General features: G+C 40.4%; 3 protein-coding genes across 4 annotated transcripts; all 3 read right to left on the bottom strand.

The window, feature by feature from the left end:
• Positions 1-2335: 2335 nt before the first annotated feature.
• Positions 2336-4519, bottom strand: LOC113024936 (uncharacterized). The gene is made up of 4 exons (XM_080303872.1): positions 3831-4519; positions 3181-3268; positions 2907-3102; positions 2336-2804 (listed from the first exon to the last, which is right to left on the bottom strand). Exons 1-4 carry the CDS (start codon positions 4243-4245, stop codon positions 2745-2747), a joined length of 759 nt encoding a protein of 252 aa, XP_080159998.1. The 5' UTR covers positions 4246-4519; the 3' UTR covers positions 2336-2744.
• A 1340-nt stretch (positions 4520-5859) lies between these two features.
• On the bottom strand, positions 5860-18622 carry ctdspl2a (CTD (carboxy-terminal domain, RNA polymerase II, polypeptide A) small phosphatase like 2a). 2 transcript variants are annotated; one of them, XM_026175539.2, is made up of 13 exons: positions 18297-18622; positions 16073-16284; positions 13703-13838; positions 13384-13530; positions 12957-13196; positions 12721-12814; positions 12100-12211; positions 11899-11985; positions 11720-11782; positions 11543-11622; positions 9628-9754; positions 9386-9481; positions 5860-7122 (listed from the first exon to the last, which is right to left on the bottom strand). In XM_026175539.2, the coding sequence occupies exons 2-13, from the start codon at positions 16259-16261 to the stop codon at positions 7057-7059; spliced, it is 1437 nt and encodes a 478-aa protein (XP_026031324.1). In that variant the 5' UTR covers positions 16262-16284; positions 18297-18622; the 3' UTR covers positions 5860-7056. The 2 variants fall into 2 exon arrangements, with proteins under 2 accessions (XP_026031324.1, XP_026031325.1); XM_026175540.2 differs by lacking the exon at positions 18297-18622 and adding an exon at positions 17460-17598.
• Positions 18623-20157: 1535 nt separating this feature from the next.
• sqor (sulfide quinone oxidoreductase) lies at positions 20158-26771 on the bottom strand. Its single transcript, XM_026175543.2, has 10 exons — positions 26596-26771; positions 25770-25974; positions 25425-25595; positions 25231-25284; positions 24932-25126; positions 24594-24803; positions 24215-24398; positions 20806-20873; positions 20508-20686; positions 20158-20421 (listed from the first exon to the last, which is right to left on the bottom strand). The coding sequence occupies exons 2-10, from the start codon at positions 25965-25967 to the stop codon at positions 20364-20366; spliced, it is 1317 nt and encodes a 438-aa protein (XP_026031328.1). The 5' UTR covers positions 25968-25974; positions 26596-26771; the 3' UTR covers positions 20158-20363.
• Positions 26772-27723: the final 952 nt, after the last annotated feature.

Raw genomic sequence — 27723 nt, forward strand, 5'->3', positions numbered from 1 at the left:
TTTCTATTGTTCTCAGCTTTTCGTGTTGCATTCAAACATGGGTTACCTCTAACAGGGGCAAATTTATTACTGCTGGCACACAGACAGTCCTCTTTTAACTGTGGTACTTTATCAGTAAGAAAAAAGTGAGAGTGATATATGGGTTTGATAACACAGGCGGCCTGCTTTGGTGACCGATCCTGTTTTCCTAATAGATACCCGATGTGCTGATGTGTGTGTATTAACAGCCCGAGAAACGCGCAAAAGAGAATTTTTTTGTTTGGTTTTGTGGAGCAACGATGTAAAGCAAGACTTTAGCTTAAATCGGGGTTCTCATTAAGAAATGAAGACAACCAGGAGAACACTTTGTGTCAATAAATAATTTCATTTACTCATAAATAACCGATGGCACAGTGCTTTCAGTCTTAGTTTTCGTTTCCTCAGGTGTACTTGTTATGCTGCACAAATCTCTGTACTTTAATTAAACATCAGATATTATTCCGATGTCTCGTTACGTCACGGATGCAGCTTACTAACAAGTTTGAAAGAAGATGAAAGACATTGCAGGCCATTGTTTTGGTTTAAAAACCATTCCCGTCTTGCGAAATCCTTCAGATAAACTGCTTCTGTTCATCAGAAATGGCTCACATTTGAAGGCCACAGAACAAACTGCCCATTGTTGGTCCACACTTTATTCCCTTTATGTACAGGCTTCATTATTGCTGCCTCATAAACTGTCTGTTATTCAATAACCATCAACTGTGAGGGGGGCGGCAGCCGTAGAGGGAGCTCAACTTGTTTATCAGGAAAAAACTCCCAAAATGAGAAGCAATCAGAAGAAAGGGAATCTGTATTATTCCACTAAATGTTTGTGCCTCACACTTTGTTTTCTTCATAAAAAAAATTCATGCATTAACAATTTAATATTTCCCTGTAAAAGACGTGTATTGTGCAGGACTGAACTTGAGGCAGGTCTGCAGTCAGGTATGATGTTTGTTATCTTTGCCAACATTTGCTCCAAAACTCCAAAACCCTCACTTACAGATCGAGGCCAGAGCAGACCTGTCAGAGAGTACAATCAATCAATCAATATTATATTTCTATAGCACATTTAAAAAGGTCAGTGTCCATCAAAGTGCTTCCTACAAGGTAGCCAAGCAGATTACAACAAAAGGCAACAAAAACAGTTAAAACAATTATAGTTACAGTGACAGTTACAGTTACATAGCACAAATGCAGACCAGGTGGAAGTCCAAACTAATTTGCTTCAAAAGCTAGATGGAACAGGCGAGTTTTTAAGCGTGATTTAAACGTTCAACACAGTCCACTGGATGGTTTTGCAAAGCAGGAAAATAATGATGTCTTATATAAAATGTTTTGCTATACATGATGCCTTGCTGCAAGCATTGCTACACACAAGTGAAAAGGTGTGGAAAGCATTCAAACACCTCAGAAACTTGTTTGATAAAGAAGTAAAATCTCTTTTTGTTGTTATTTTTGCTTTTATCTGTTGATTGCAATGTACATTCATTGCCTACTTCATTAGGTATACTTGTTCAGCTGCTCGTTAACACCAATATCTAATCAGCCAATCACATGACACCAACCACATGGAGCAGGTTGTCTTTACCCTGCTTGGTCAAGATGACCTGCTAAAGTTCAAATCAAGCGTTAGAAGGAGGAAGTGAATTTGCTCTGAGTATCTCAGCGCTCATATGGTGGGGTCAAAATTTGGCATAAACTGCACAAATGAATCATGAATCCATCCTGAGTTGGATCAACAGTTGAAGCTGGTGGTGATTTGATGTTTTCTCAGCACACTTTGAGCATTTTTAAATGCCATAGCGTACCAGGTACTCCTGCTGCTCATGTCCATCCCTTTATAATCACAGTGCACCAATCTCCTGATGGCTCTTTCCAACATAATAAAGCTCCATTTCAGAAACCTCACATCATCTCAAACTGCTTAAGAGCATGACAATGAGTTCAGGAATAATTGCAGCATCTTGTCAAATCTGTGCTATAAAGAATTAAATTGGTATTAACTAAAAGTGGGTCCAAAGCAGTATTAGTATAGTGTACCTAATAAAGTGGCTGGTCAGTATATTTTATGGCAGTAGACTGACTGATACAGATCTATCACATGTTTGTGGGCTCTTTTTATGCAGTGGATTTACTGGTCTGGCCAAAAACTGCAGGTTGTTTGTAAAGTATTGTGTTAGTTTGTGTTTTATAAATAATGTGTTTACTGCATTTGTATTTTATAGCTGAAACTGTAAGAATATGGATTAGAATATTCAATCACTGGTAATGATATCCAGTAATTTGAGATCTAATTAAATAATTGACACACAGGTGACAGAGAGAATCTGACATATGTTTACTTAGCAGGTAGGTTTTCATGTTGTGGTACATGAATTAAACACTTATGGTGACACACAAGTTCATATAAGATACAAGAAAACACGTAAAAACAAACAGTGATTATGCCAACTGTCTAACGTCATATAAAGCAATGCACATCACTGGACAGCATTAATTAACAGCTAGAGTAGTGCAGATCCAGCCTGGTAATCCCCATAAATAAATAGAGCAAAGTCAATACATGATGGTATAGAATTTAAAAAAGTAGAAGGTTTTAATCTTGATTTAAATTGCAGGGGGCGAAAAGTAATTGTTGATTAAGTAGTTTTGAGATATTCACAGGGTTTAAACATAGCTGCCTTTCTTCACATTTTGCTACAAGTGTTCCTCTTGGTTTCTTCTTAGCTGGATGAGCTCGGACAGTCCGGGATCAAGCACACAAAATGCCCCTCGCAGTTACTCTGCAAAGGGAAAAAAGACCGTGTTGGATTCAGAGCGCAATGAAGAAAAAAAAAGAAAAAACAGGGAAAAGTTTGGTTTTTATTATTATTGTTTTTCCTTACCTGGAGGTTGTTGTGGCATATGGGACTGTGAGGTGCAGTCAGGTGATTGTGCACACACTTCCCAAAGTGTTGCAGACAGGTGGAATCGGACGGGGCGCAGGTCTGAGAGCACGATGGACGCTTCAGCAGCAGACAGCTGGAGCAGGACGTGTGCTGGCAGGAGCCCTGGCACTCTTTATTCTGCAGAGATGTAGACCTACAGACGAGGAAATTCTGATTATTGCTAAAAACAACAAAAACAACGTGGCATTAAGAGGATGGAGAGGGGGCTCACCTGGCAGAGCAGATTGCAGAGGGGTTGGCCTGGCAGTACTCCTTGGTGCACTCTGGTTGGCAGCTCTCTGCATCCAGCTGTTCAATCACTGCACAGATTTAAAGAAATTACGAATGAGAGTCCCGCATTGTGGAGTCAGACTTTAAAAAAAGACAGGAAAACTGTAAAAGGTCTGATATCGTATTGATAACGGTGACACTTCTTTTCATCGGGGACAGATAAGATGAGTAATTATGGCTGAGGAACCTTTGATTCAAAGGAAGCCTTGACCACACTATCAGTCTTCACAGCTCATAAACCAGATTTTACCGCACCAGCACCATTCCCACTACACAGACTTACAGTCAAAGAATCTCACCAAGTGCATTTTACGCGTTTAGAGAAGATTTTAGCGCCTTTGTAGTTCCCGCCAACTTTATTTCCAGAAGGAAGAGTTAAATATTGCATTCTTGCTTACAGAGCCTTCTTTTAATTAGCATGATGGTTTCTGTACATGTGAATAAATCAGAACAACTCGATAACTTTTTTGTGCTGCTGTAAAACTTTTCATTTCCCCACTATTGCATTTCACGAGTGATTAAAGCATCACCCGTGGATCTGATGCGCAGTGGCTGCTTGTCATCATTTTAGAGTAATGGTTACAATCTCACCTGCTTTGCAGATCCCTTTGCGTTCTGCGTCTGGTTTGGCAGCTGCCGAGTCCTGAAAAACGCACACCAGCCCCTCGTCGCACTTCCCCAGGTAGTCCCACGTGCCCCCGCAGGTCTCCCCCTCCGTCTTGGCGCACACGGGGCAGCATCCGCAGACACCCGTCGTCACGCCCCCTTTACACTGGAGCTTCAGCGCCCGCCGGGAAGAGCAGTGTATCCGCTCGCAGGGCGGGCACTGAAGGGCCCGAAGCTGCTGGGTGTCCACGGGGGACGCTTTCTCCAACCCGAACACCCCCAACAGCGCACTGAGAAATAGCAGCATCCGCATCGTTGATAGACCTGACGTTATCCTGAGGGGAGAGCGCCTGTCTGCACCTTTTATATCCCCGGGCACCCCGGCATTGTCACACCACATGCTTCGTAGTTTATGAGCCACAACCTCCTCCCACCACCACCAGCCAATAGATGGATGGATTTAGTCTAAAATATACGGTTAATTATCCCCACGTCTTATCTCCACGCTATCAACAGTGCGATTTTGTTTTGAAACAAGTCTTCCGTCCGAACATTGTTAGATAAACTCGGATGAAGGTGAATTCGGAGTCACATGACCTCTGAAAGGGGCAATTCGGTGTGCACCTGTAATCAGATAATGTCCCATTTCCCAAAAGAACAAAAGGTTTAACAAATCAGCAGGTTATCTCATCCGGACGCCTCACAAGGTTCTTAGCTGAATGAAAAATCTCGCAGGTTGTGTGCATGCCAGTAAAATATGGCCGCACTCACTGGGTGTCTGTCAGTTGACATTGCAGCTGCTGTATGTCATTTCTTTCCTTTTGAAGAGGGAAACATCTGCTTAAAAGTAGGACAAACTGCTGCAGAAACATACTTAGTCCTCGGCAAGTCACAAAAAGGTAAATTGTTTTGTGTTATTGTAGTTTATGCTGCAGTTAACATATTAAAATTAGCCGCTTTGGATATTAAACCCGTTTTGCATTACTTTTTATTCAATTTTTGAATGAAAAAAAGGCCCACAATAACCCCAGCCACAAGAGATATTTAATGACTTTACTTTGAGGAAATGTTCTGTGTAAAATCCTGGAGGACAGAAAAGGATTTCTTTAGCTTTGGCTCTTAATATGCTCTATGTTCATTTGGATCCATACGAACTGTTAGTATGATGGTCCACAAACGAGAAACATAGCGAATTGGAAACACGTCCAGGTTTACTGAGTGCAGAGAAACAATTTAATAAAGGAAGATAAAACTACAATTAAAAAAAATATGAAGAGGCTAGACATAATGCACACAAGGTGCATTACAAAAGGAAGGTAAAGACCCTACAGTAATGCAGATAAAACCCCAGCAATCAGATGACCCCCCTATGAGCAAGCATTTGGAGACAGTGGGAAGGAAAAAAAAAATCCCTTCTAACAATAAGAAACCTCTGGCAGAACCAGGATCGGGGAGGGGTGGCCATCTGAGAGACCAGTTGGGGACGAGGGGAGGAAGACAGGACAAAAGTGAAAGAGAGCCACAGGTTTATTATTTTTAATAATACTAATAATTTTATTCTTCCTCTTTAAATAATACGCCAGCTAGCTAACGTTAGCTGCTATTCTCTCACTTAATTTTAATTATTCAATTAAATCTTTTTACACATTAGTCCTCATGTCCTACTGCTTAGTCGTTGACATAGCCAAAGGAGAGAAGCCCATATAGGATAAATATGCCCCGTCTAGTCCCCATAACCTTCAAAAACATTGAAGGTTATGTCATCTGATGAGGTCTAGGAAACAAAATAAAGTTTAAATTAAAAAAAGAAAAACGTTTTAAGTATCAAAATGATGCTTTGATCAGAAAAAGCAAACCAAAGAACTCCTGCTCCTCTTTCCTGTTGCACTGATCCCAGAGGAGCATCTCCACATTCACTCGTCCACCTCTGTATCAATTTGCATAATCCTGCAAGCTGTCTTCACTTTAAAAATAAATCTTTAAAAAAAAAATCTGTTACTGCTAGGAAGCCTTGTGTCGTATAAAAATGTATTTATTTTCAAGGAAACCATTGAGTAACACTGAATACACCAGGAGTGATCATTCAATAAGTCAATAAAACTCGTGACTCCTACATCAAAGATCCCACATACAAGACGTCTTGGAAAAGAAGATTCAAAGCAAACATGTTGGCAATTTGCTGGTGCTACAATTTCATTTTTCCCCCACATAACAAATTTAGGCGATACACATCTGTGTAGAAAAGTGACAAGAGTTTACATCAACTTACAAAGGGCTGGATGTCAAAGTGCAAGATGCCTGAACCCCACCCTCCCACCCACCCCTCCTGTCAAAGAGGACGATCAAAATGTCGCAACCAGAAGCGGACTCTTAAATAAAAATCTCCAAAATTAAGATTCTGCCATTATGGGTTGGTATTCATTTGAGACCCTAGTCTATCTTACATTTCATAGCTTTAAAATATTATTTCAGAAAAATTTTTCCTCCCAAAGACACTCATTTCTTTTCTTCTTCTTCTTTTTTTTTTTTTAAACTGCACCTTATAAGAGACGACTGCATGTAATGGAGTAAAGCATCACAGGAATTATGCAGGCATACAACAGAAAAGCAGCTGCTTATCAACAAGTTCAAACAAAACAACATTTTATCAGTTAAAAAAGAAAGAAGCAACCGAGTCAGAGTACATACTAAAATCTGAAGTGAAACTAAAAGGACTTAAAAACCTCAGAGAAAAACAAACAAACAAAAAAACAAAACAATTATGTACATATATTTACAGGCAAATAGAGTGAATATTTTACAGGTTTGACTGGCCACTGGAGGTCAGGAGGAAACCAACAATGTCCTTGTAATCCAACACTGTGACATTCAGTTTTGTCAAATGACAAAATACCTTCCAGGAGGCCGTCTGCAAGGTCGCACTGAAAACAAGTGAGCTAAGAAACCTCTGCTCTGAGTCTGCCTTCACTGTGTGTGCGTGTGTGTGTGTGTGCGCGTGTGTGTGGAGAAACATCCAGGACTTTTTTTGTGGACTCGAGCATAATTTTCATTTTTTCTTTTTTTTTTGTACGACTTAAAAAAATTATAATAATGGCAATGTTGTGTATGTAACACTGCCATTCAGAGCTGAATCCACTGAAGACATCCTTCTATGAGTCCGTTTGTTTTTTTTCCTTCTTCCACTGCGATCTTGTAAATGAACATTAGCACCTCAGTCTGGAGGGAGGAGGTCGTGCAAACGAAACCGCTCTCGGATGTGCGGTCTGACGTCTTCATTCTGGGACGAGACAGACAAGGTGAGACTGATTTAAAAACTGTAAATTATTAAAATTTCATTTTGATCACACATTCAGGATGTCTTCTTCTCTGCACGAGAAACAAGTAAAGACAAACTTTCACTAAATGCAATGTGTTTAGAGCTGGGCTGCTAATATTTTCAGTTGATACTGATATCACGTTAAAATTAAAATCCCTACTTCCGTAAAGTTCAAAGGTTCCCTTTTACACCAAAATGAGATGTTAAAATTTACGGTTGAGCCGTTGAACATGATAAATGCGCTGCTACATTGTGCAATTGTATTTTAAATATGTGACATGGGTTTTCTGACAAGGAAAAACCTTCAAGTGTTACAGAAGAACAAAAACGAACTGCAACACTAAATTCTTTGGTCAGGTCCAAAAAAATAAAGCAGCTATTACAACAAAAAATTTAATAAATACAGTATAGAGGTAAAGCATTTTAACTCCACAAACAGAAAATACTAAACATATCAGTACAAATTTTTAAAAACTTTCAAATATACATAAAAGGAGAACATAAGCAAAACTAACACTCAATTGTGTTCTACTTTTGTATCAATGGGAGTCTCAGTCATGGATGTCTGTGAAGCTTCTCAGTCATCCAGGTCATTGTAGTCTAAGGAGCTTGGAAAGAAAAAAGCGTCTGGAGTTCTTTAAGTTGCTTGAAGACGTTTCACCTCTCATCCAAGAAGCTTCTTCAGTTCTAGGGTCAAATGGTGGAGAGTCCCAGATTTAAGCCCTGTGGGAGAGTCCCCCTGAAGAGGGACAATGGACCCCCTAATGAGACGCCAGACGCTTTAATGCCCACTCACAGCCTGGGCCATCTGACCTCAGTAAATTACAGGATAAGGTGGGGCTAGGTGAAACGTCTTCAAGCAACTTAAAGAAGTCCAGACACTTTTTTCTTTCCAAGCTCCTTAGACCTCAGTCATGGATCAGATGTGTGACTCGTTCCACCACTAATCCGCTGTGGTAGTAAAAAGCTGTTCATCTCTCCCTCTTCTCTCCACATGTAGCAGGATAAAGTCGTCTGAGAGAAACGTTTATAGCCACGAAGTTGGTAACAGGCTCAGTTTCTCTAATCAGCTTCTTAAATCTGACATTTTCGACTCTGCTTACTGGCATCATGCCTTGTCACCTGGCCTTTGTGGAAACCTGCTTTCAACACAGTTTGCAGTGTTGGAGCGTACACTACTCTGTTCTGAGTTTTCATTTTCTGTTGCCATGTCGTCTTTTACCTTGCCCGAGCTTTTAGCGCAATGCGTGTAGCAGCCCAAATATAAGCTCATGTGCTGCTGCCGGCTGTCTCTCCTACCCCGTGTACGTCAACCCAACCTGTGTGGCTTTGATGTTATTCTACCCACATGACTGTCTTGGCACTACTTATTGTCAATGGCCTTTTGTGTTGTCCGTCAAAACATGGATGGAGTGAGCTCTATCGATTTTATACCGACCATGTTTGATATCACTATTGAGTAAACCTTTTGCATGATAATGTTATCGTTTTATTGCCCAGCTCTAATCATGATATTACTGAGCATGTCAATCCAGCAGAGTTAATGTTACACAGTGCTGTGTTAATAGCAATGTTTGCCTCTCACGTCCGTCTTCCTCTGCTTTACTCACATTACCTAAAACTTCTCTGCACCATTTTACTTTCTGCTCTTTTTTGGTTGCACTTCCTCTCAGACCACCTTCTCTTTGCTGACTGGGTTTATACACTTACAAAGCTTTGAAAAAAAAAATCTAATATTAAAATGTGAGCGTTGTTGACTGAGTTGACACTTCCCTTTTTTGTGGTTAAATGCATTGGTCACAAAACTAAACCTGGCACCAAATTAAGCCATTGACAGCTGACTGACAGCTGTTATCTAACCAAGAGTTAGACTACAGCTTTCTAGCCAATCAAAATTTGCGATTTCAGCAGCCATACGCAGCATTTTGTTGGTACAGTGCAGTGGTTTTCAAACCATGAACCAATGCAGATATACAGACTGAAACTCAGTTAAATGAATCAGTAGCAAAGTAAGAAACTTAACTGGTTTGTTTAAATAATTTACACATATTTGTTTATATGTTCTCTATTAGCAACACTAAATATAAAACTGGTAAGTTTATTACACAGCTAACTCTGCGTGTGGTGAAGAGTGGGTGGAACAGTGACAGCAGACTGCCAGCTGTGGTTATTTTCCACTGGTGTGAATGCACAGATGCAAATATTTACAAGTCCAAGTACATACCAGCTCCACAAGTTTCTCGAGGAAAGGAATAAGCTTTAGAAGCTCGTTGTCATTTCTATCCACAAACCAGCTCTCAATGGGGATTCCATTGGAAAGCTGAAAGAAACAAAAACGCGTGTTTAGATCAATGTGACACAAAATCATGGATAAAAGTGCAGTTTAAAATGAATTCATTCATTTAAAAAAAACAAAAAACAAATAAACAACTAATAATAAAATAATTTCTGGTGTAAGAACTTTACCTGATAAGCAAAGGCTTGGGGTGAGTTGTCGATTATTACAGTTTTGGAAAGATCCCGCCCGAGAATGTTTAGGTCTTTAATGTAATTTCCTTGAACGCACACACAGTGCTCACGAAATAGTCTATGTCTAAAAGAAAGAAAGCAAAAAAGAAAAATGCAGCATGACAGATTTATTCCGAGAAAATAACACCAAAGGAAGAAGAGCTCTGGTGAAGTTAATGATGCTTACAGAAAAATTCAAAGGGTCAAATGATTTACACTGTGCATTTGTCCCGAGGTTGGCGGTAAGGTGACAGAAGGAAAAGAAATTAATAAATGTTTCATGAAAAAAAACCCCCCCAAAAAACCCCAAAAACAAATGCAAGCGTCCCGACAGGCATTTCAGATTGGTTTGTTTGAAACAATGAAAAGGGAGTGAATGGTGCTTTCAGAATAATATATTCATGAAACACTGGACACGCTGAGAGGACCAGATCAGTAATGCTGGTTGTGCTTGAATGAGTGAGAAAAATGATATAAGCTGCATGTTTATGTGCAAGTGATGACCTTCAAATATTAATCATAAATAAATAAATGAATGACACCCACCATCAGTTTGCCAAAATACCAATGCAAGGTGGGTATGACTGGGAAACTGCATGCTTACTGGCTAACAACTCGTGATTGACAAGACACTATTTTGATACATAATATTTGCAAAAAAGAGATTTAGTCCAAGCAAGTCCAGCAATAGCAAAATGGTGAAAAGTGCAACACTAACTAGAATTGGAGAAAGTCTTTAAAATATGATTTGTGGCTCAGTGCTACAGGCAACATTGCCTTCAAACTTTTATTTTGAAGGCAACATGATCTCAATTTCTGGTTTGTGTTACACTTTTCACAGCTTCACTACAGCCAGCAGAGCTGCTGAACAGCATTTGTAGAGAGGTCCATAACTTCCATGCAAACTACAACTGCAGCTGCCAAAGCAATCACAAAGAGGGTTTTGCCAATCAGTTGGGGAATGCACATTTATGCTAGCAACAGGTTGTTGCCAGGGAGTTACTAACCACTCTGCAAACCTGTGTGACTGGACCTTAAGCAACTGTTTTTCCAGCGACTACCAGCAACCCCAATAATCACTTGCAACTCAATTGCAGTCAGAACACTAGTCTTGGTCTGTTGGGCGCTAGCTTCTTCCATCTTCTCGGTTTGGAGTTCGTTGCTAACATCGTCATCTGATACATCCTTTCTGGCTTTTTTAGGTTTAGGTCCTTGTTTAATCAGCATCCTGACTGGCTGGGTCGGAGCAAGTGCTAATAAAAGAGTGGCTTTAGCTGCGGTGTAGGTGCAATTAGAGGATGTAAAGATCGGAGCTCAAAGTTTTGCTGCCGTTCAGATACACGAAACAGCCAGAAGCCTTACTAGTTGGGGAATACTGATTTTTTCCCCCTCATGACTCTCCAGAGCTGTGCATAGGCTCTGCTTAGGAGCGACACACAACCAAGCTGGTTGCCTGATAAACTGAACCTCTTCTAAACAACAACGGAGCTTGCTGAGAAGTCCAAACACAAATCTTCAAAGGATTTGTTTACAAAATCAACACAATCAGGAAGGGGGAGGAGCTTTATGGCTTTTCCAGTAAAGAAAGCCTGCTGTTAGTTTTACTGGAAAAGGAAACACGAAGAACTTGAATACTGGATAGTACACCTGGTATAAAAATCAAGGAAGTTCCTTTTTTTTTTTCCTGTGTCAAGAGCGATATTTTAAATGTTCATCTTGGATCTTCTCCTAAGGATGACTACAGAATAAAGCTGGTGAACTCTGATGGAATGAATACAGGTTTGTATCCTGTTCATTTCCTCTCTTACTCTACAGCTACCAGACATCTTACAAAGCAGGCAGAGTTCATCTTTGGATGCACGTTCCCACTGACCTTACTAACTGTTTTTTCGGATCCAGGATGTTGAGCAACTTGTCAGCATAGACCTTCTTTGAAGCAGTGAAGAGAATAATCTGAAATTTTAATGGACAGCAATAAATGACTAATACTGAATCTGAGAGGAGGCCAGACTAAACAAACGTATGCACTCTAACAAAAGATGCCTCTTACCTCGTACAACTGAGACATGCGCTCGAGAAACTCTCTGAAAAAGGGCCTCAACCGAACATACACCTGCAGGTTTAAAAAAAAAAAAAGAAAAAAAGAAAAAATAGATCAAGAGACAGAAGGTTTAGGAACAGCCATAAAAAGTGAGTCTCTTAAACTGGGGAATGATGCTGAACCTGTACCTGGTATATTACATCTTGAAAAAGCACGGGGAATGTCAGAGCTGCATCTTCGAGCTCATTCAAACTACAATGAACCAGAGTTTCATCCTGGAAGCAAGAGAAGAAAAAAACAAATTATTTTTATTTTATTGTTGTCTTTAATTTGAGTCTTTTTTTTATTTTATTTTGAGATGAAAGCATAAGGGACATTTTGCTGCTTACCAGATCAAGGACAAGAGAAAACTCTGGTGTGCTGCGTGTTTTTAAAGGCAGCGCCGGTTTGCGTGTTAACTGCTCTTCTGTCAGCGGAGGCACGTGCTTGATGAAGAAGTACCTCGAATTTAAAGAAACCAAAAGGAAATATATCAACAGTCAAAAATCACAAGTATTTAAATGTCCCAGTTGAACCTTTGATAGTAATATAACTTATTTACTGTTTCTTTTATAGATGTTGGATAAAAAAAATAAAGGAAAACAAAGAGAATATTTAATCTTCACTGGGGGAATCGGGGATGAGCAAACAGTATCCTCCAGTGAAGTAAACGCAGAGCGATGCACAGACTTAAAAGTGTGGTTTTGCTGCCACCTGGTGGCTGAAAGTTTCACAACAAGCTCAACACCAGCATACAAAGTCACCTTGAATGTGATTTCAAGTGGAATCACACCACAAAACTCAACAAAGACAGGGTTTGCTGCGCAAAGTGCAAGCTCAAATTCAACAACAATGCAGCACTTATTCTATTAGCACCAAGTCTATTAATGTTTACTTAATTAACACTGAAAGGATTTATATTAAATTTAGAGTTTGTTTTAAAAAAAGAAAAAAAAAATTGATTAACTTACGGGTCGAAAACTTCCCAGTCCTCATCGTATGAGGGTTCTGCTGGAACTGCAGGTAATGAGTGTGGATAGCTGCCATCTGGCATACACCCAGGAGCTGACAGAGACACATAAGATTTAAGAGAAATTCAAATGCAATGATTCTGAGAAATAACAAGCCTCTACTGTGAAGTTGTCCTTGTTTATGTGAATTAAGTTTTAAATTCAAGGAGGATTAGGCCTAACGTGCGTGGTCGTACCTGTTAACGGGGGCATGTCAGTTTCAGTGACGATCTCTCCTTCTTCTATGGTTGTATCGGAGGTAATGTGGAGCCTCTGTGGTAAAATCGGAGCAGTGTGACACGGAGCGATGCCCTCGGTGGATGTGAGGGTGGATGTGAGAGTGCTGCTCGGCATCTCTTCAGCCTGCTCGATGTCCAGCTGTTTCATGATTTCCTCTGCCTCCATGGCTTGGCCGGGAGAATCAGAGCCAGGAGTGGCTTAACAGAGGGAATACAAATAAGATGTGGCTTTCAGTCATATATCGCTGGTTCTTCAGAAAAAACCCCTAAAACCATTCAGTTTATGATATTTCAGCATGATTGTTTGTTATCATTTATTTATTATTTATTAATTCAGCCTAAATTACCTGTGGATCGGCTACAGAATACTTGTGGACTTTCTTACCAGTTTTAGTTGCTGGTGAGAAAAAGTTGAAGACTGGGGAGAAGATGGTTCCAAGGAGGGTGGTGCGTGGTGGGCTGCTCGTTGAGTCGACGGGGGCCTCCAGTTTACCGTTTGGTTTAATTGGTTTACTATGGCAGGTCATGGTGTCTTTTGAAGAAAAGAAGAAGAAAAAAAGGAGGGGGAAAAAGGACATGGTTTTAGTTTGTTGACACTATTGTAAAATTTTTAGGGTTCTTAAGACAGAGCTATAAAACTGCAGAATATACATGAAAGATATGCGAATTGTTATGGTCAGCTTCTATAGACTGGTCTGTCATACCTTTATTTGGACTTTTCCGGCAAACTCTGGATACGGATTTATTAGAGAGGCCTCTAGTCTGTGGTGTTGAAGTAATGAGATCACCGTCGGGATTACAATCAATACGACTCCGCTTGGCAGGAATATCCTGCTCCACCTAAAAAGAAACGACACACACAGTTACAAATGTACATAATTGACATTTTTCCACAGCTTTAACTTCTTCAGTGTGCAAATCGCTAACATGTTGCAATGCAAAATATATCTAGCAGCACTGAAAGCAGTTGCCATGACATTACCACAGAAAGCGCATCTTTAATTTCTCAATGTGGATGTTTTACAAGCATGTGATGACATTTGATTAAAAATGTGACTTCTGTTCTGGGGCGGAACGGTGCTCAGTGGTTAGCACTGCCACCTCGTAACAAGAAGGTTCTAGATTTGAATCCACTGGCCGCCCGGGGCCTTTTCTGTGTCTGCGTGGGCTCTCTCGGGGTACTCTAGCCTCCCCCCACAATCCAAAAACATTCATGTTAGGTTAAATGGTGATTCCAAATTGGCTGCAGGTTTGAGTGTGACTGTCAATGGTTGTGTGGGTCAACCCTGCAATAGACAGGCAACCTGTCGAGAGTACACTCCATCTCTACCCCATGACCTCTACGATAGCCTCAAGTCTGCCTCACCACTATGAATCAAATAAATGGAAGAAAACTGAAGGATGATCTGTTAAAAGTCAGTGCACTGACATACCTCACTAACCCACTAAACTTGCTTTGTAGTACCCCTCTAAGGACATAACAATGATAACAATACTGGCAGCTGCCAGTGCTACCCCTCAGCTTCCTAGTAGATGCACTTATAAATCAAACTCCCAGTGACCTCTGACCTTGAGGTTGAGATCACTGAAATTCAAACATAGTAGATGCACCTATGGTATGAATGGCACATTATCAAGTTATCACTTTCACAAACCTGCGTGAGCACATGCCACACACAGAGTTTTGTCTGCCAAGTAGGGAGACAACAAAACCCCATGGACCTTTTTATGGCTGAGGGGTAAAAACAGAGTGTGCAAAGTGCTTTGACTGACAGGAAAAAGGAGAACACTCAACTCAATGCAACTTGTTAAGTCAAACTGTCCCAACACCACTAAATGAAGCCCTCCTTTGAAATGAATGTGTGACATTGTCACTGCATTTGCATGCAGCTGGTGATGCAGAAAATGTCTACATGTTTTTTTTTTTACATTCTGTTCTACCTGTTTTACACTGCTGGAACTTCAGTTACTAGAACACAGACCAGAAAACTGATTATGGTTACATTATTAGGCCGTTTATCAAACAGGATATCTATTCAATCAATAAAATTGATTTCACTTTAATCTGGTGGCAAACTAAACTGATTTCCAAGTCTAATTTATTAGGTTGTGAGACAGAGTCAGAGTCAAACACACAGAGTAACCTCTGATGCTTTAATAGATGCATTTTAAAGGTTTCAAGCTCTAATGTGTGGCTGCTTGGTCGGAAATAAAAAAACAGCAAAGATATTAACATGTTTACTTTACTCCACAGTATGCTAATAATGATCATGAACTCAGTAGATCTGGGGATTTTCTGCAGCATTGCATTTTCTTGTATTCCTGTAAGCAGCAGTGTTGCATTTTACTGTGATATTGTCATGTTTTTTTACAGAGTAAAATGTCTCTGATTGGAATGAGTGGTGCTAAATCGAACCATTTTTGTGCAGAAGAGTCAAACGATGTGGGCAAACGCCGCCCCTTTTACGTGAGCGTGCAAGCAGAAAGCTTAAGTTTATCTCTGATTGGGGTTTAAGGTATTGTTAAGCCAGCAGACACAAAGAAAACCTGGCTGTGTAGAACTAATATACACCTTAGGATGCATTAGTGTATGTGTTTATTAAGGCTGACATGCCTGCATAGCATGAACGCTGTGCTTGTATTATAATCCCTATTCTGAACTTTTTAGATCTTGCCCCTGACATTCATCACCTGTGTTATATTAACAAAAATTTACAATGAAAACTAAAAAAAGCAAATAAAAACCAAGCAAACTAGCACTATGTGGAAACTGTAAAACTAAACAACGTGGAAAAAATTAACGAACCCACTGAAGCCTATAGGAGGTTTCGGCAGTCTAAGACAAAAATATCTAACTTTTGTGTGGACATCAGTAATTTGAGTCAGACTTAAAATAATTGTAAACCTGCTGTTTCGATGGCTAAAAACACTACTAACAGTTACATGCGTGACACAGCTTCCCTTTATCAGCTTTTTGGTTTGTTTTTTTAAGTAGCTGTGTGTGTTCTTGCGCCGTACTATGAAGCACAGAATGAAGCACATAAAACAAAAAAAAAAAAAAAAGCTGTGCTTACCTTGACTGCATTTCCACGAATGAATTTCTTGATAGTGGAGAACAGGCCTGTCTCATTCTTCTGCATTTTGCCTCGACCTCTCACCGGCGATGGCTCCACTTCACAGTGTTTCCTTTTGGCCTGGGACGGGTGGGTTTGATGGCCTACGCTCGGCTGCTGAGGAGCTTTACGCACTCTCAGCTTCATCATGTACCAACGTCACATAGAAAAATCTGACAAGGAAGGAAAAGATGGAGTTAAGTCGACTGAGCGGTTTTGACACTGCACTTCAAACACAAAGGGTAGACACTCAATCCTTTGTGTTATAACAGTAAACACAATCCATCCATAAATGGTAAAAAAAAAAAAGAAAAAAAAAAAGTGTGCTTTGCCGCTCTGACAGGAATCGTGCATGTCCCCATTACTTATGACCAAAAATGCAAGTTACACTCAAGTACATGAAACTCTACCCCCCCAAGAAAACCCCCTCAAAAAACCTAGACTGTGATAAAAACATAAAAATTATCACTATTTTAAATTGTTTTTTTAATTTGTAAAAAAGGTGTTTTAATTTACTTGAGTATCAAAAGGGCTTTTGTTTACCAAAAGGTCAGAAACAGCAGGAAATTGCACAAGTTCCTCTCCAACCATGTGCCTAAAAATCCTGATAGGTTTTCAGATCTGCTGCCCAGCCAATATCATACAAGACAAGACTTTTTACATAAACACAAAGCAAACATTTCTTATCCTGACAAGGACTTGTGCTGAGCAGGATGTAGCAACTTCTCTCTTCGGCAGACAAACTGTGTCAGGGTTTTTCCTGGCTTAAAAATAAAAAAAAAAATAAAAAAATTGGCCTTTGGGCGTTACTATGCAAGTACAGCAAGGGCTAAGACTGAGTTACTTCATCTATGTTCTTTCTTGCTTATTTTCTAAACAAAATAATACTAAAAAAATAAAAATACACCACAAAGCTAACCATCTTTTTTAAGCTCTACCCAAAAACCTCTTTAATGTGTTTCAGGTTTTTTTTTTGGTTTTTTTTTTTTTAAATGCACGAAAAACACTGATGCAGCTTCTAAATTCCCCTCAGTTTCCAACGCAAATTCTTGTTTTATGAAATACGTGTAAATACAGGTCACATACGTTGACATGACTGTGTGTGGTTCTAGTTTACTATAGCAAAGAAGCAAGTTCCTAAAGTTGTATTTATTTATGTTTACAGTTTTCACATCCTCATTCTGTCTCCCTTCGCAGATACAGTCAAATGCGTTTTTATTGGCGTGCTAAAGCTGTGCAACGAAAACCCACGATTTATGGACACTTCACCACCAATCTAGTCAAAATGTGTGCAGACAATTGAGTAACTTAAGGAAGCTCATCAAATTAGTTCAGATGAAACGCATACCTTTGCCTTTTTTTTTTAGCTGTCACGGCCACTCGACTCCGGTATAAATGAAAGAAAAGTTATGAAAACAAAAAATTCGTGTAAGCCGGACCGGTCAGCGGAGTGGGTGGTAAACAGCAGAAGTTAGCAAAAATATGAAGCTTTCGAGTTATCCGAGGTTAGCTGCTGCTTAGAGGATAGGCTTTGTGTTTATATATGTTTGCTAAGTTGTTGCTGAATGAGATCTGACAGCAAACAGCACCGCTGTCTAACGTTATGTAACATCAGACGGGCTGCCTTAACGCCAACGACGTCAGCTACCGCTAACGTTAGCCAACCGCTGACATTTAGCATCAATACTACACAGACAACACCGCTCTGACGCTGATGCCCCGCATTATTTGGCCCACCGCCGACTTTACGTAGTCAGAACTGACACCTGTAGGCTTAACAGAACTGTTGTTAATGCTAGCATAAAACAGGCGCTGTCTGTCAGTGGGTTCTGTGGCTAACGTTAACCAAACTATAGTTAGCTTGCAAGCTAACAAAACGCCAAAGGCAGCAAAAGCCATTTCGTGACATTACTCCCTCCGCTTCAAAAAACTCCTCTAGTGTGTCTTCCGACAGCATATCTATAGGTAATATGGAAATTACTCTTTAATCCTTCAGTGAAATAAAGGTAATTAAAGCAAACTTCGCTGTGGCTAACGCGTCATTTTGTTCGCTCCCGTAACCATCTTTAGCAATTGAGACTACGCCCCCTTCGGTAGCCAACGTTAGCTGCTAGCTAGCAGGAGTCGGGCTTTCACGGGGGGGACAAGCCTTTTTGTTTACATGTTGACGTTGTTCGATGCTTACCGATGATCTAGGAAGCTCTTCAAAACGTCCCGCAGCGTTGTCAGCTCTCGGCCACGACCGTGGCGGCCACGGACAAAGATCGGGCCGTGGTTGTTGCCGCCAGCTGTGTCCGTCGCTCAGTAGCTAGTCACAGATCGACCATGTCTGCGGACGCCATTTCCCGCCTCATCACAAACATAACGTTGCGGTGCGCAGAAGAATGTGACACACACGTAGGTGAACCAACGTGGCGAGCGCAGTCAACAGGAAAATGGCTTTAGTATGTGCGCAGCTGGACCCGGGCTCTCCGTCACATTTTATCCCTGCTGGTGCTGTTGTGCGACTGCAAGAATCCTGTATTAATTAAGCCGAATCTGAACGTTTGGACTGCAAATTGGCATTTTTTGTAGGACAGTGGCCAGGATGGTTCAGACGTTTTAAGACTTTCAAAAATCTTGCAAGCAAAAAACAAAATCCCAAAACAAAAGCAGCTTCTCCACATTATACTGTATAATTGGACTAAAAGCAGGCTCAGCTTTTAGTCAAATTTAGATCATCTCTTGTTGGGGGGGGATGAAAGTGAATTAAACTTAGCATTTAACCAAATCCGAGACAGTCATTTAAATATCCCTGCAGGTTTCCGACATTTATTGATGTTTTTAACGTTGACATTAAACTGCTGCTGGAAAGGTGATCACGAACTGAAGACATATTCTGCCAGTTTGCAATAAGAAGTGTAGTCCTGCTGATGACCTTTAATATGCAGAGAGAAGAATAAAGAGTAGTCTGTTTGAATCCAGTGACCCAGGTCTCTGGATTTTGCAAATTAAATCCAACTTTTATACAAGTACACATCAAAGTCTATTGATAGTGATCAGGTAAAACAGATGATTCAGATTATGCAAAAGTGCTATCGAAAGTGTCTTCCTCTGAGAGCCTATCATATTCTTATTTCAGAGGACATACGGGCAATTTTACACAAGTGTGCAATTAAATTTTGGCCTCCCTCCCGTGTCTGAAAACCGCTTTTCAGATTTAACCATTTCAAATCAAAGCTGCTCATTAAAGTCCAATACTGTAATTTTATAAAGTAATAATTAATGCAATAACAAAACAATTCATTTGTTGTTTCATATTATCCTGCAATAACAGTCTGACGTGAGGTTTCATAAGCTTCAGTCATTTTAATGATTATAGGATTTTTTTTTTGTTTTAATACAATGAAGCTAGCGTTGACTGTACAGCCACCAAGATGTTTTCGCCTCAGTTGAGAACTAATTAAAAAAAAAAAAAAATAAATAAAATAAAATCATCATCATGTACAAAACTCTACTTCAGACACTGACGTCTAAATGCAAGAAAAAGCACTTGTTGTAGCCTGCATGTTAATGTTCAAACACCCCAAATGGCAAATCCTACACAATGTGTGGTAGCTTGATTGGCTTTATTTAGAGTTTTAAACTAAAGACTTGAACACATCTCACGCACAATGACTAAACTGTACACATGTGCACGGTTTTAAATGTAGCAATCTAGGAAAGAGTAATATTTATATGCTGTGCTTAAAGGCTACCCTGAAATAATCTGAATTTAGAGTTGGTTTTTTAATGTCACTATATAAAATTTGCCAATGCCGACCAACTATAACTGAGAAAAACAAAACAACAACAAAACAAAACACCAGAGGTGTGGAGTAAGAGTGTTCTACAAACTTTTGTTCTCGGTCCCTATAAAAGCCCCATCTCTGGCTTATGAAAGCATCTCGACCGGCCATTCATTGGGCTGTCAAAAGTACCAATAAACAAAAAAAACAAACAAACCCCAAAACAAAAAAACCCAAAAAACAAACAAAAAAACCCACAAAAAAAAAAAACAGCTGATCTATGAGCAGTTTAGACCCACTCCATCATTCCAGTCGTTTAATTCCACAGTAATATCAAAAACGCTACTTAAATGAGCTTTTCTGTGAGACCGATTAATCATGATGTTCAAAACATTCACATTACTCCTTTATCCATATGCGTGTGCACCCTTGGGTAGATGATTACACAATGAATTTCCTTTCAGATTCAAACTGAAGATGAGGTTTCATTTCATCCCAAGATGCATGATTTTCCTGTAAGGTCCCGGTCCGCCCCACAGCCCCCTGTCGTGAGACAAATAAAGACAAAGCTGTTGTTGTAGCGGCTTAACTGCTGCTAATTAACTGCTGTTAATTAACTGTAAACATACCTAAGAAGCCCATGCCAATAGAGGTGAGGCATCACATCTGTTTTCATGTGGTACATTAATCGCCTCTCCTTGGCTTGGTTGAAGGGGAACGTTTCCAGCGGTTGTCCGTTGTAGTCGAACTCTGCCAGGATTACTGTGTTGTAGCTTGTGACCAAGGGACATGAAGTATACCCATCATACTAAATAAACAAGAAAAGGACAGATTATCAGTTTGTGTGTTTTTCAGTAGACGTATTTCCTAAGAAGCAGCTTTACCATATAGAAAATTAAACACATGAATCATAGCTGTCACACTTACCTTCTTATCTGGTTTTTCTTTTTTCAATATTTTGCTGATAGTTCGGCTCAAGACGGCAGACTGTGCCGCTAAAAACAAACAAACAAAAAGAGTTTAAATTCTGCTTATATCCAACAGGTCCTTATTCGATAAACTGAATTACACCAGCATGTTTATCTTGGTCAAGTTTGCTGGAAGCTGTTGTAGGTCCTAAAATGCACACCATCATTGAGGTGACCTGCACATACTGACAAATACAAAGCTCAACCAAAAACAAAAGTCACATTTTGTTGGACTATCTTTAGCTCTGATAAGCTTGTGCAACACCACAACATTCATTTCCATCCAGAGTTACATTCCTTTTTTTGTAAAGAGCTTCCATTGATGATGGGATTAAACTGTTCTCCAGCACATCCTGAACATCTAGACTTTGTTGTGGCCAATCCAGGGCAAACAATGTCTCATGCTCCCTCAACCACTGTTCTACAATTTGAGCCAAATAAATTGTTTCCATTTTTAAGTATGTAGAAGAAAATATGCCATTGATGGAAAAGCCTGGTCATTCAGTCTTTACTTTTGGACACACAATGTTGCTGAAACTGACCAACTGAAGCAACCCCAGATCACCACACTGCCCCCACGGACTTTTACAGCAGGCACCAAACAAGATAAGTGAATCACTTCATCCACCGATCTTCTTACCCTGTCATACCTGTTGCTCTGGATCAGGGCAAATCCAGTTCAGACCACCTGGGCCTTGCCCATTGCTCTAGAGTCCAACCTCTATTCTGATTTGCAAACTGAAGGTCCCCCAGTCATACGTGGTTTTCTTAAAGCTACACAGCCATTTAGTCAGAATCGCTTGATTTTGCGTTACACTTTGTGTGTGGAAATGCTTTTACCCTGACTGTTAAACATAGCTGTGAGTTTTACTCTTGGTTTTTACCTTCATCAATGAGGTTATTTTTCTCGGTAGAACCTTTGCGTGTTATCAGTCTGTCTGTAAACACATTAGCTCAGAAAGGTTTTGAATGTATTCTGATAAAACTTTGTAGGGGTGTAGAGTGGGGTCATGTTAACAAACCATTAAAATTTTGCTTCCATCCACTAAGGTCAACTTAATGATTTATTGTCTGTGAAGGTTCTCAGTGATTTATTGGTTGAAAATTGATAAAATGCCTTAAAATCTAGAATCTATGATTCTTACAATTTGGTGTGCATTATTGATATATAGAACCCTACTGTATAAAGACTTAAAATATGTCACTTTTGACCTCTCCTTAATAGTTTGATCTGAAAGTCAAAGTGATAATACTACAAAGAACCATTTAAAACTATGTTTCTTACTGCCATAGAAGCTTATAGGGAACGATATACGGGGACTATTCAGCTATTAAGCAACTTGAGGGTGGGTCCATTTCTTAAATGGGAATTAAAGCCTGAAGTGAAGTACACACAGGAAGTGATTACATCAGAGAGTCAAGAACATTTAGTTGACATCAAGGCATAATGACCTGTGGCGATGCAAAGTGGGCAGGCCACGAGTCAAAGTCTCAACTCTGAGGCGTTCGGAGGTCTTTGTTACAAAATAAGAAATGTGGCAGAAGAATAAAAGACTTCAAACATAGCAAGCAGCATGTAAGGTTACTGTGCTCTCTGACTTCATTAGCCTCAACTAAATTTAACAAGTTCAGGCAGCTTGTTAAAACATCTGAACCAATCAGAAGCCAGAGATGCTTACAGCAGTTACTGTTCCAAATTAAGCAAACAGCGATGAAAGTTTTGAGCTCTTATCCTAAAGAAGACTACAGCAAAATCTGAAGCATTTATAGTTAGTGATCTGTTGTTCAAGTGCGTCCATTGTGTATGCCTTCGACCTGTACACCCAGAAGACAGCATAGAGTAGATTCATATTCACTAGATCACGTTCCCAGAAACGCAGTGGCTCTGAACCTAAGATTTAACTATAAATATGAAACTTGTTCACCTTGTGTAGCATTTTACCGACACACTTCCCTCCAGATCAAACTTCACCCAAGGACAGACAGATGGACTGACCGGCAGATAATGTCAACACTACAACTGTTAGAGGGGCTAAAAACAGCCACATCCTCTAGACTGAAAAAAGAAAAGCAGTGAGCGATACATTTACAAAGGTATACACTCGCTTCAGGCTGCATACCCCACCATGACTAAGCAAAAACATGTTTTTTTTACACACACACACACACACACACACACACACACACACACACACACACACACACACACACACACACACACACACACACACACGAACTCTTTGTAGAACTCTATTGGTAAAGTTGGCTGAGCAACAAAGCAGGACACTCCTCTGTTATGGATTCAAACATCACTTTAACAGAAATGCTCTTCACAGGAAAACCTTCCAGAAGGACAACAGTATAGTACCCCAGCTACACAGAAGTGACTCTCAGTAAAAAGCCATTAGACAGCTTTGTAAAGTATGCCATAGAGCTTTTAAAGAACTCCAAACTGAACTATCCAGTCAGAAGTGAACAGACCATGTATTTAACACTCGGCCGCTGCTCATCACCGACTCATATCAGCCTTAATGCCAGCACGTCTCAGCCTGGTTGGAGCTGAAGGAAGGAAAGCAGCCAAAACCAGTTCCAGAGCACAGCAACCGAACACTAAGATGAAGAGTCAAGTTTCTGCACGACAATGCCCTGAATGATACAAACAAGACAAATCTGGAGTGGCTTCAGGACATGTCCGACTCTGCCTGATTAGTCCAGTCCAAACGTGGGCTTAAAACACCCGAGAACATCTGTTCACGTAATCCTTTTATCGCGTGTGACCGTGGCAGGATGATCCAGGAAGAATAGCTAACCTGGAAATCTGTCTCCACACTGAAAAATGAAACTACTGCACCACAAAGTGTGGGTATTTTCCTTAAGTGATGAGACACGATATGTTAAATCTAAAGTCTGCGCTGAATTGCTTGAAATGTAGTTTATTATTAACAATGATTGCACTGGCTGCAACGACACAGGAAATCCAAAATTAGCCAAGTGTGCAGGATTAAAGCTTGTACTATCTGTTCATGCCAAATACAACCAAAAAAACAAAACAAAAAAGAAAACCTTCTTTGTGAAATGTAAGGATCCAATCAAACTCACAAAACGATACCTGACACACTGACCAACCTACTAAAACAAGCAATGTCCCCACAGAAACAAATTCACTGGGTGTGGTGGTGTTTTATAGTCTTGTTCCAACAAATGATTGTGTAATACAGCAGATAGTAGCTTTAAAAAAAAAATAAAAAATGCAAAAACCCAACCAAAAGTCCAAGCAGGTCACACAAGAGGAAGCTGTGGAATGAATGAGCAGAGTTTTCCAGACTTCACTCGGCGCAACGATCAACCTAAGTGCACAACACACTTACCGACAGCCGCTCCGGTTTTGGATGTGGGAAGGTTGGTGCAGTCTCCGATCCCAAACACGTTTGGATACTTGGTATGTTGGAGAGTTTCTTTGTTCAGATCCAACCAGCCGATCTCGTCGGCCAGCGGACTGCCTTTAATCACCGAGCTGGGTCCCATTGGTGGTGTAACATGAAGCATTTCATACTTAAAAAAAAATTAATTAAAAAAAATTCTGGTTATTCTGGGGTTTCTTTTTCAAATATTTTATATATTAAGATGCAAAAAGAGAAAATGTGTAGCCTAAAAGGTTGTAACCCCCCCAAACAAACACCCTTTTTATCAGTACTTAAAAAGAACATTTATACATGAAACAAAAGTGAAAGTTGCTGTTACAGTTACCTCGATAACTTTGGTTTCCCCTGGTTTGTCAAGATTTTCAAACACAGCTTCTTGCTTATCTGCGCGCACTTCAATCAGGTTGTGCCTCAGGTTAATCTGTAGGTCACGCTTTTTCACAATCTCCCACAGTGAGTCAGCGTATTTCTTTACCCCAAAGATCACAGGCAATGATGTGTTATAGATCACATTGGCTTTTGCCCTTTTGCCCGTCTTCAGTTGAAGCAGAAAAAACAAAACAAAAACCACTCATCAAATTTGGAAAAAAAAAAAAAAAAAAAAAAAAAAAAAAATCACATTTGATTTTCTGTCTCTTGAATAGATCTCAAAGATTCAAGTACCTTCCTGAGGTAGGCGTCTGACAGGTACATGATCTTTTGTGGCGCTCCAGCACATTTCACAGGAGTATTTGGGAAAGTGAACACAGCATTGCCCTCTTTGAAATCCTGCAATGCTTTCCACGTTTTCTCCACAGTTTGGACAGAGTAGTTAGAGCCAATTTTTGGGTGCTCAAACCCCTCTGGGAGTCCTTTGATCTACAAGTAAAAACAACAGCAAAAAAGTATGAGTATAAATCTCTTAAGATGTAAATTGGCAGAGGCTGATTAAACAAATGGGAAAAAAAACCCTGTGATTTCACCTTCTCATAATGGAGCTCTAAACCAAGCGCCACAATCAAATATTCATACGAGATCTGTAGGGAGAAAACGAGTTTATGTCAGGTCTTTAAAATAATATTCAGCTTCTCTCTCTCTCTCACACACACGCACACAGAGACAAATCACGTGTTTTTAAGCCATTTTATAACTTTACAGTTTCCTGTTGCAAACTTACTTCAGTCCCGTCAGCTGTGCGTACAGTATTTGTCTCTGGGTTAATTTCCTGAACCTTAGATTTCACCCATTTCACTCCAGATGGCATAAGACTCGCAGTGGGACGGCTTGAGGACGCTACAGTCTTTGCACCAGCACCAACCAGGGTCCATATTGGCTGATAGTAGTGGATCTGAAAAACACTTTTTTTTTTAATAAAAAAAACTTTGTTGACACAAGCTTGCGTGCAAGTTTCCTTTCAAGGTTTGAAGCACAGAAATGTAAACAGGAAGTCACGGATGAAATGAATGAAAGCCTAAATCTGCAGTGGGTGCTGGGTTACTGTGATCCTCTAGTGTGTCCTTACCTCGCTGGGCTCCACCAAAGCTACATTCTCTGCTCCCACCAGCCTCTTCATCCGGGAGCTCATTGCGATACCGCCAGTTCCTCCTCCCAGCACAAGCATTTTGTAATGCTGTTTGGCAGAGGCAGGGCTGCTTGTGTGAAACTGAGAGATAGCAATGCCCCTCGGGTGGCACTGCTTGAGATGACGCAGTGCAGCCATCCTGTGTCTGAACCATAAACACAGGTCGTTTTAGATCAGCCTCAGCTACACTGTCTGGGGTTAGTGCAAAAACATGACAATCTCTACTTTCTGCTTTGCTGTTTCCCATTAGCTAGAAAGTAAAGAGCTTAGCCGGATACAGGAATGGCTGGTGGAAATAAAACAAGCAGGATTTCAAACTCTCATCACATGTCTGATCATTATTTGTTATTTGCTAATCAGCCCAAATATCTAGTGTGAGGTCATGATTTTGATTTTGTGGGTTTTATCTGTGGTTCTACCCACAAGTATTGTAACACAGGCGCCCACCAGGCCACACAAACAAACATAAACAAACAAACAAACAAAAAACCCCACACAGTGTGCGATACCATAACATTTAACGGTGCTTTAAAGTAACAGGTCCAAAGAAGCTGTACACTGCACCACCACCTCAGAGCTGTTACGCCAAAACAAACGTGAACACAGGTCTCATCTATCCGGGTCCAAGCACAGTCTGAACTCAAGGCAGTGCTGCTGCTGTTGCATGCTGCGTAACAAGCGGGCACCGCACAATCATTCCAACACAGACAGAGAGCTGATAACGTGGTGCTCAGGTACACAAGTACGTCAATAAGCACAGGCCTACCTCAGCAGGAGCGCTGTCAACCTCCCGTGTTAATGTCCGTTTAGGCGGAATGCTCTTAGGCTGGGAACAAGTCCGTCTGACCTAATTTCTAATTTCCTCTCAGTGAAGAAGGTACCAGTGCCGCTTTCAAGCCCTACCCGCTGCCCAATTGCAGTTGGCACCTCCGGTCCCGCCCACTCCAGGCGAGTCACCAATCACAATTGACTTTTTTTAACCGTCAGTTTAAAACTCTAGTGTTAGCTTCTACAGCCACTGTAGCCTAATTAAACTAAATGCATCAGAATAGATTATTGTGGGTATTTTGGCAAACGGGGTAACGTATATCCCAAAAGTTTAGACTTTTTTTAAGTGTTACATTGTTTTCCTGTGCTGTCGAAATCTGACACTCTACTTTACTAACTTTGGCCTGAAAGCACCTCAGTGTGGGCGGGTTGGGGACATGCCCGCCCCGCCTGCACGTAGTCGGCCGGGAAAGCACTATTTACGGTACAAACTGTGACTTGTACGTGCTACCCGTTGAGCCGGTGATGGACCAGCAATGTATTTGTTACGTGATATGCGAGAATGCTTTTATTATTAATAAAGTCATCTGTGACATCTCTGTTACTGTAGGCTTCTAGTAGTACTATACGAGTTTGCCCTTTAAACCATCAACATGCTGTAGGTTTGTTGTTTATGGCTGGTCATTTTCCTGTGTGCACGCCCGCAGATTCTTATCACGTAAACTGCTCACCAGATAAAACGTATAAGCTGGAGGGTTATGTTTATATAAAGGTTAAATTTGGTGCAAAAAGCCTACAACGAAAAGTTTTCAGCATTATCATCATGACTGTGCTTGTTTTGTATTCAGCAAACTGGTTTTACTGCTTCAGATGTCACCCCCATGTACCATCTGCTTTTGGACCATGTGTCTATAAACCAGTCCAAAGTTTAAATGATGAAAGTTCACTTGTAATTTTCAGCGTTCGCTTCACTCTTTTAAGGAGTGTTGTATGGAGTTCATATGCTACAGGTGGGATTTAGACGTGTCAGTACAGATATTGCAATAAAAACAAACTTTTTGAAAGCAGTTGACACATAGTCTTAGCAGACATCCAGAGTCTCAGTAAACACATCCATCAAAGCCTC

This window comes from Astatotilapia calliptera, chromosome 7 (assembly GCF_964374335.1).
Source record: "Astatotilapia calliptera chromosome 7, fAstCal68.1, whole genome shotgun sequence".
NCBI lineage: Eukaryota > Metazoa > Chordata > Actinopteri > Cichliformes > Cichlidae > Astatotilapia > Astatotilapia calliptera.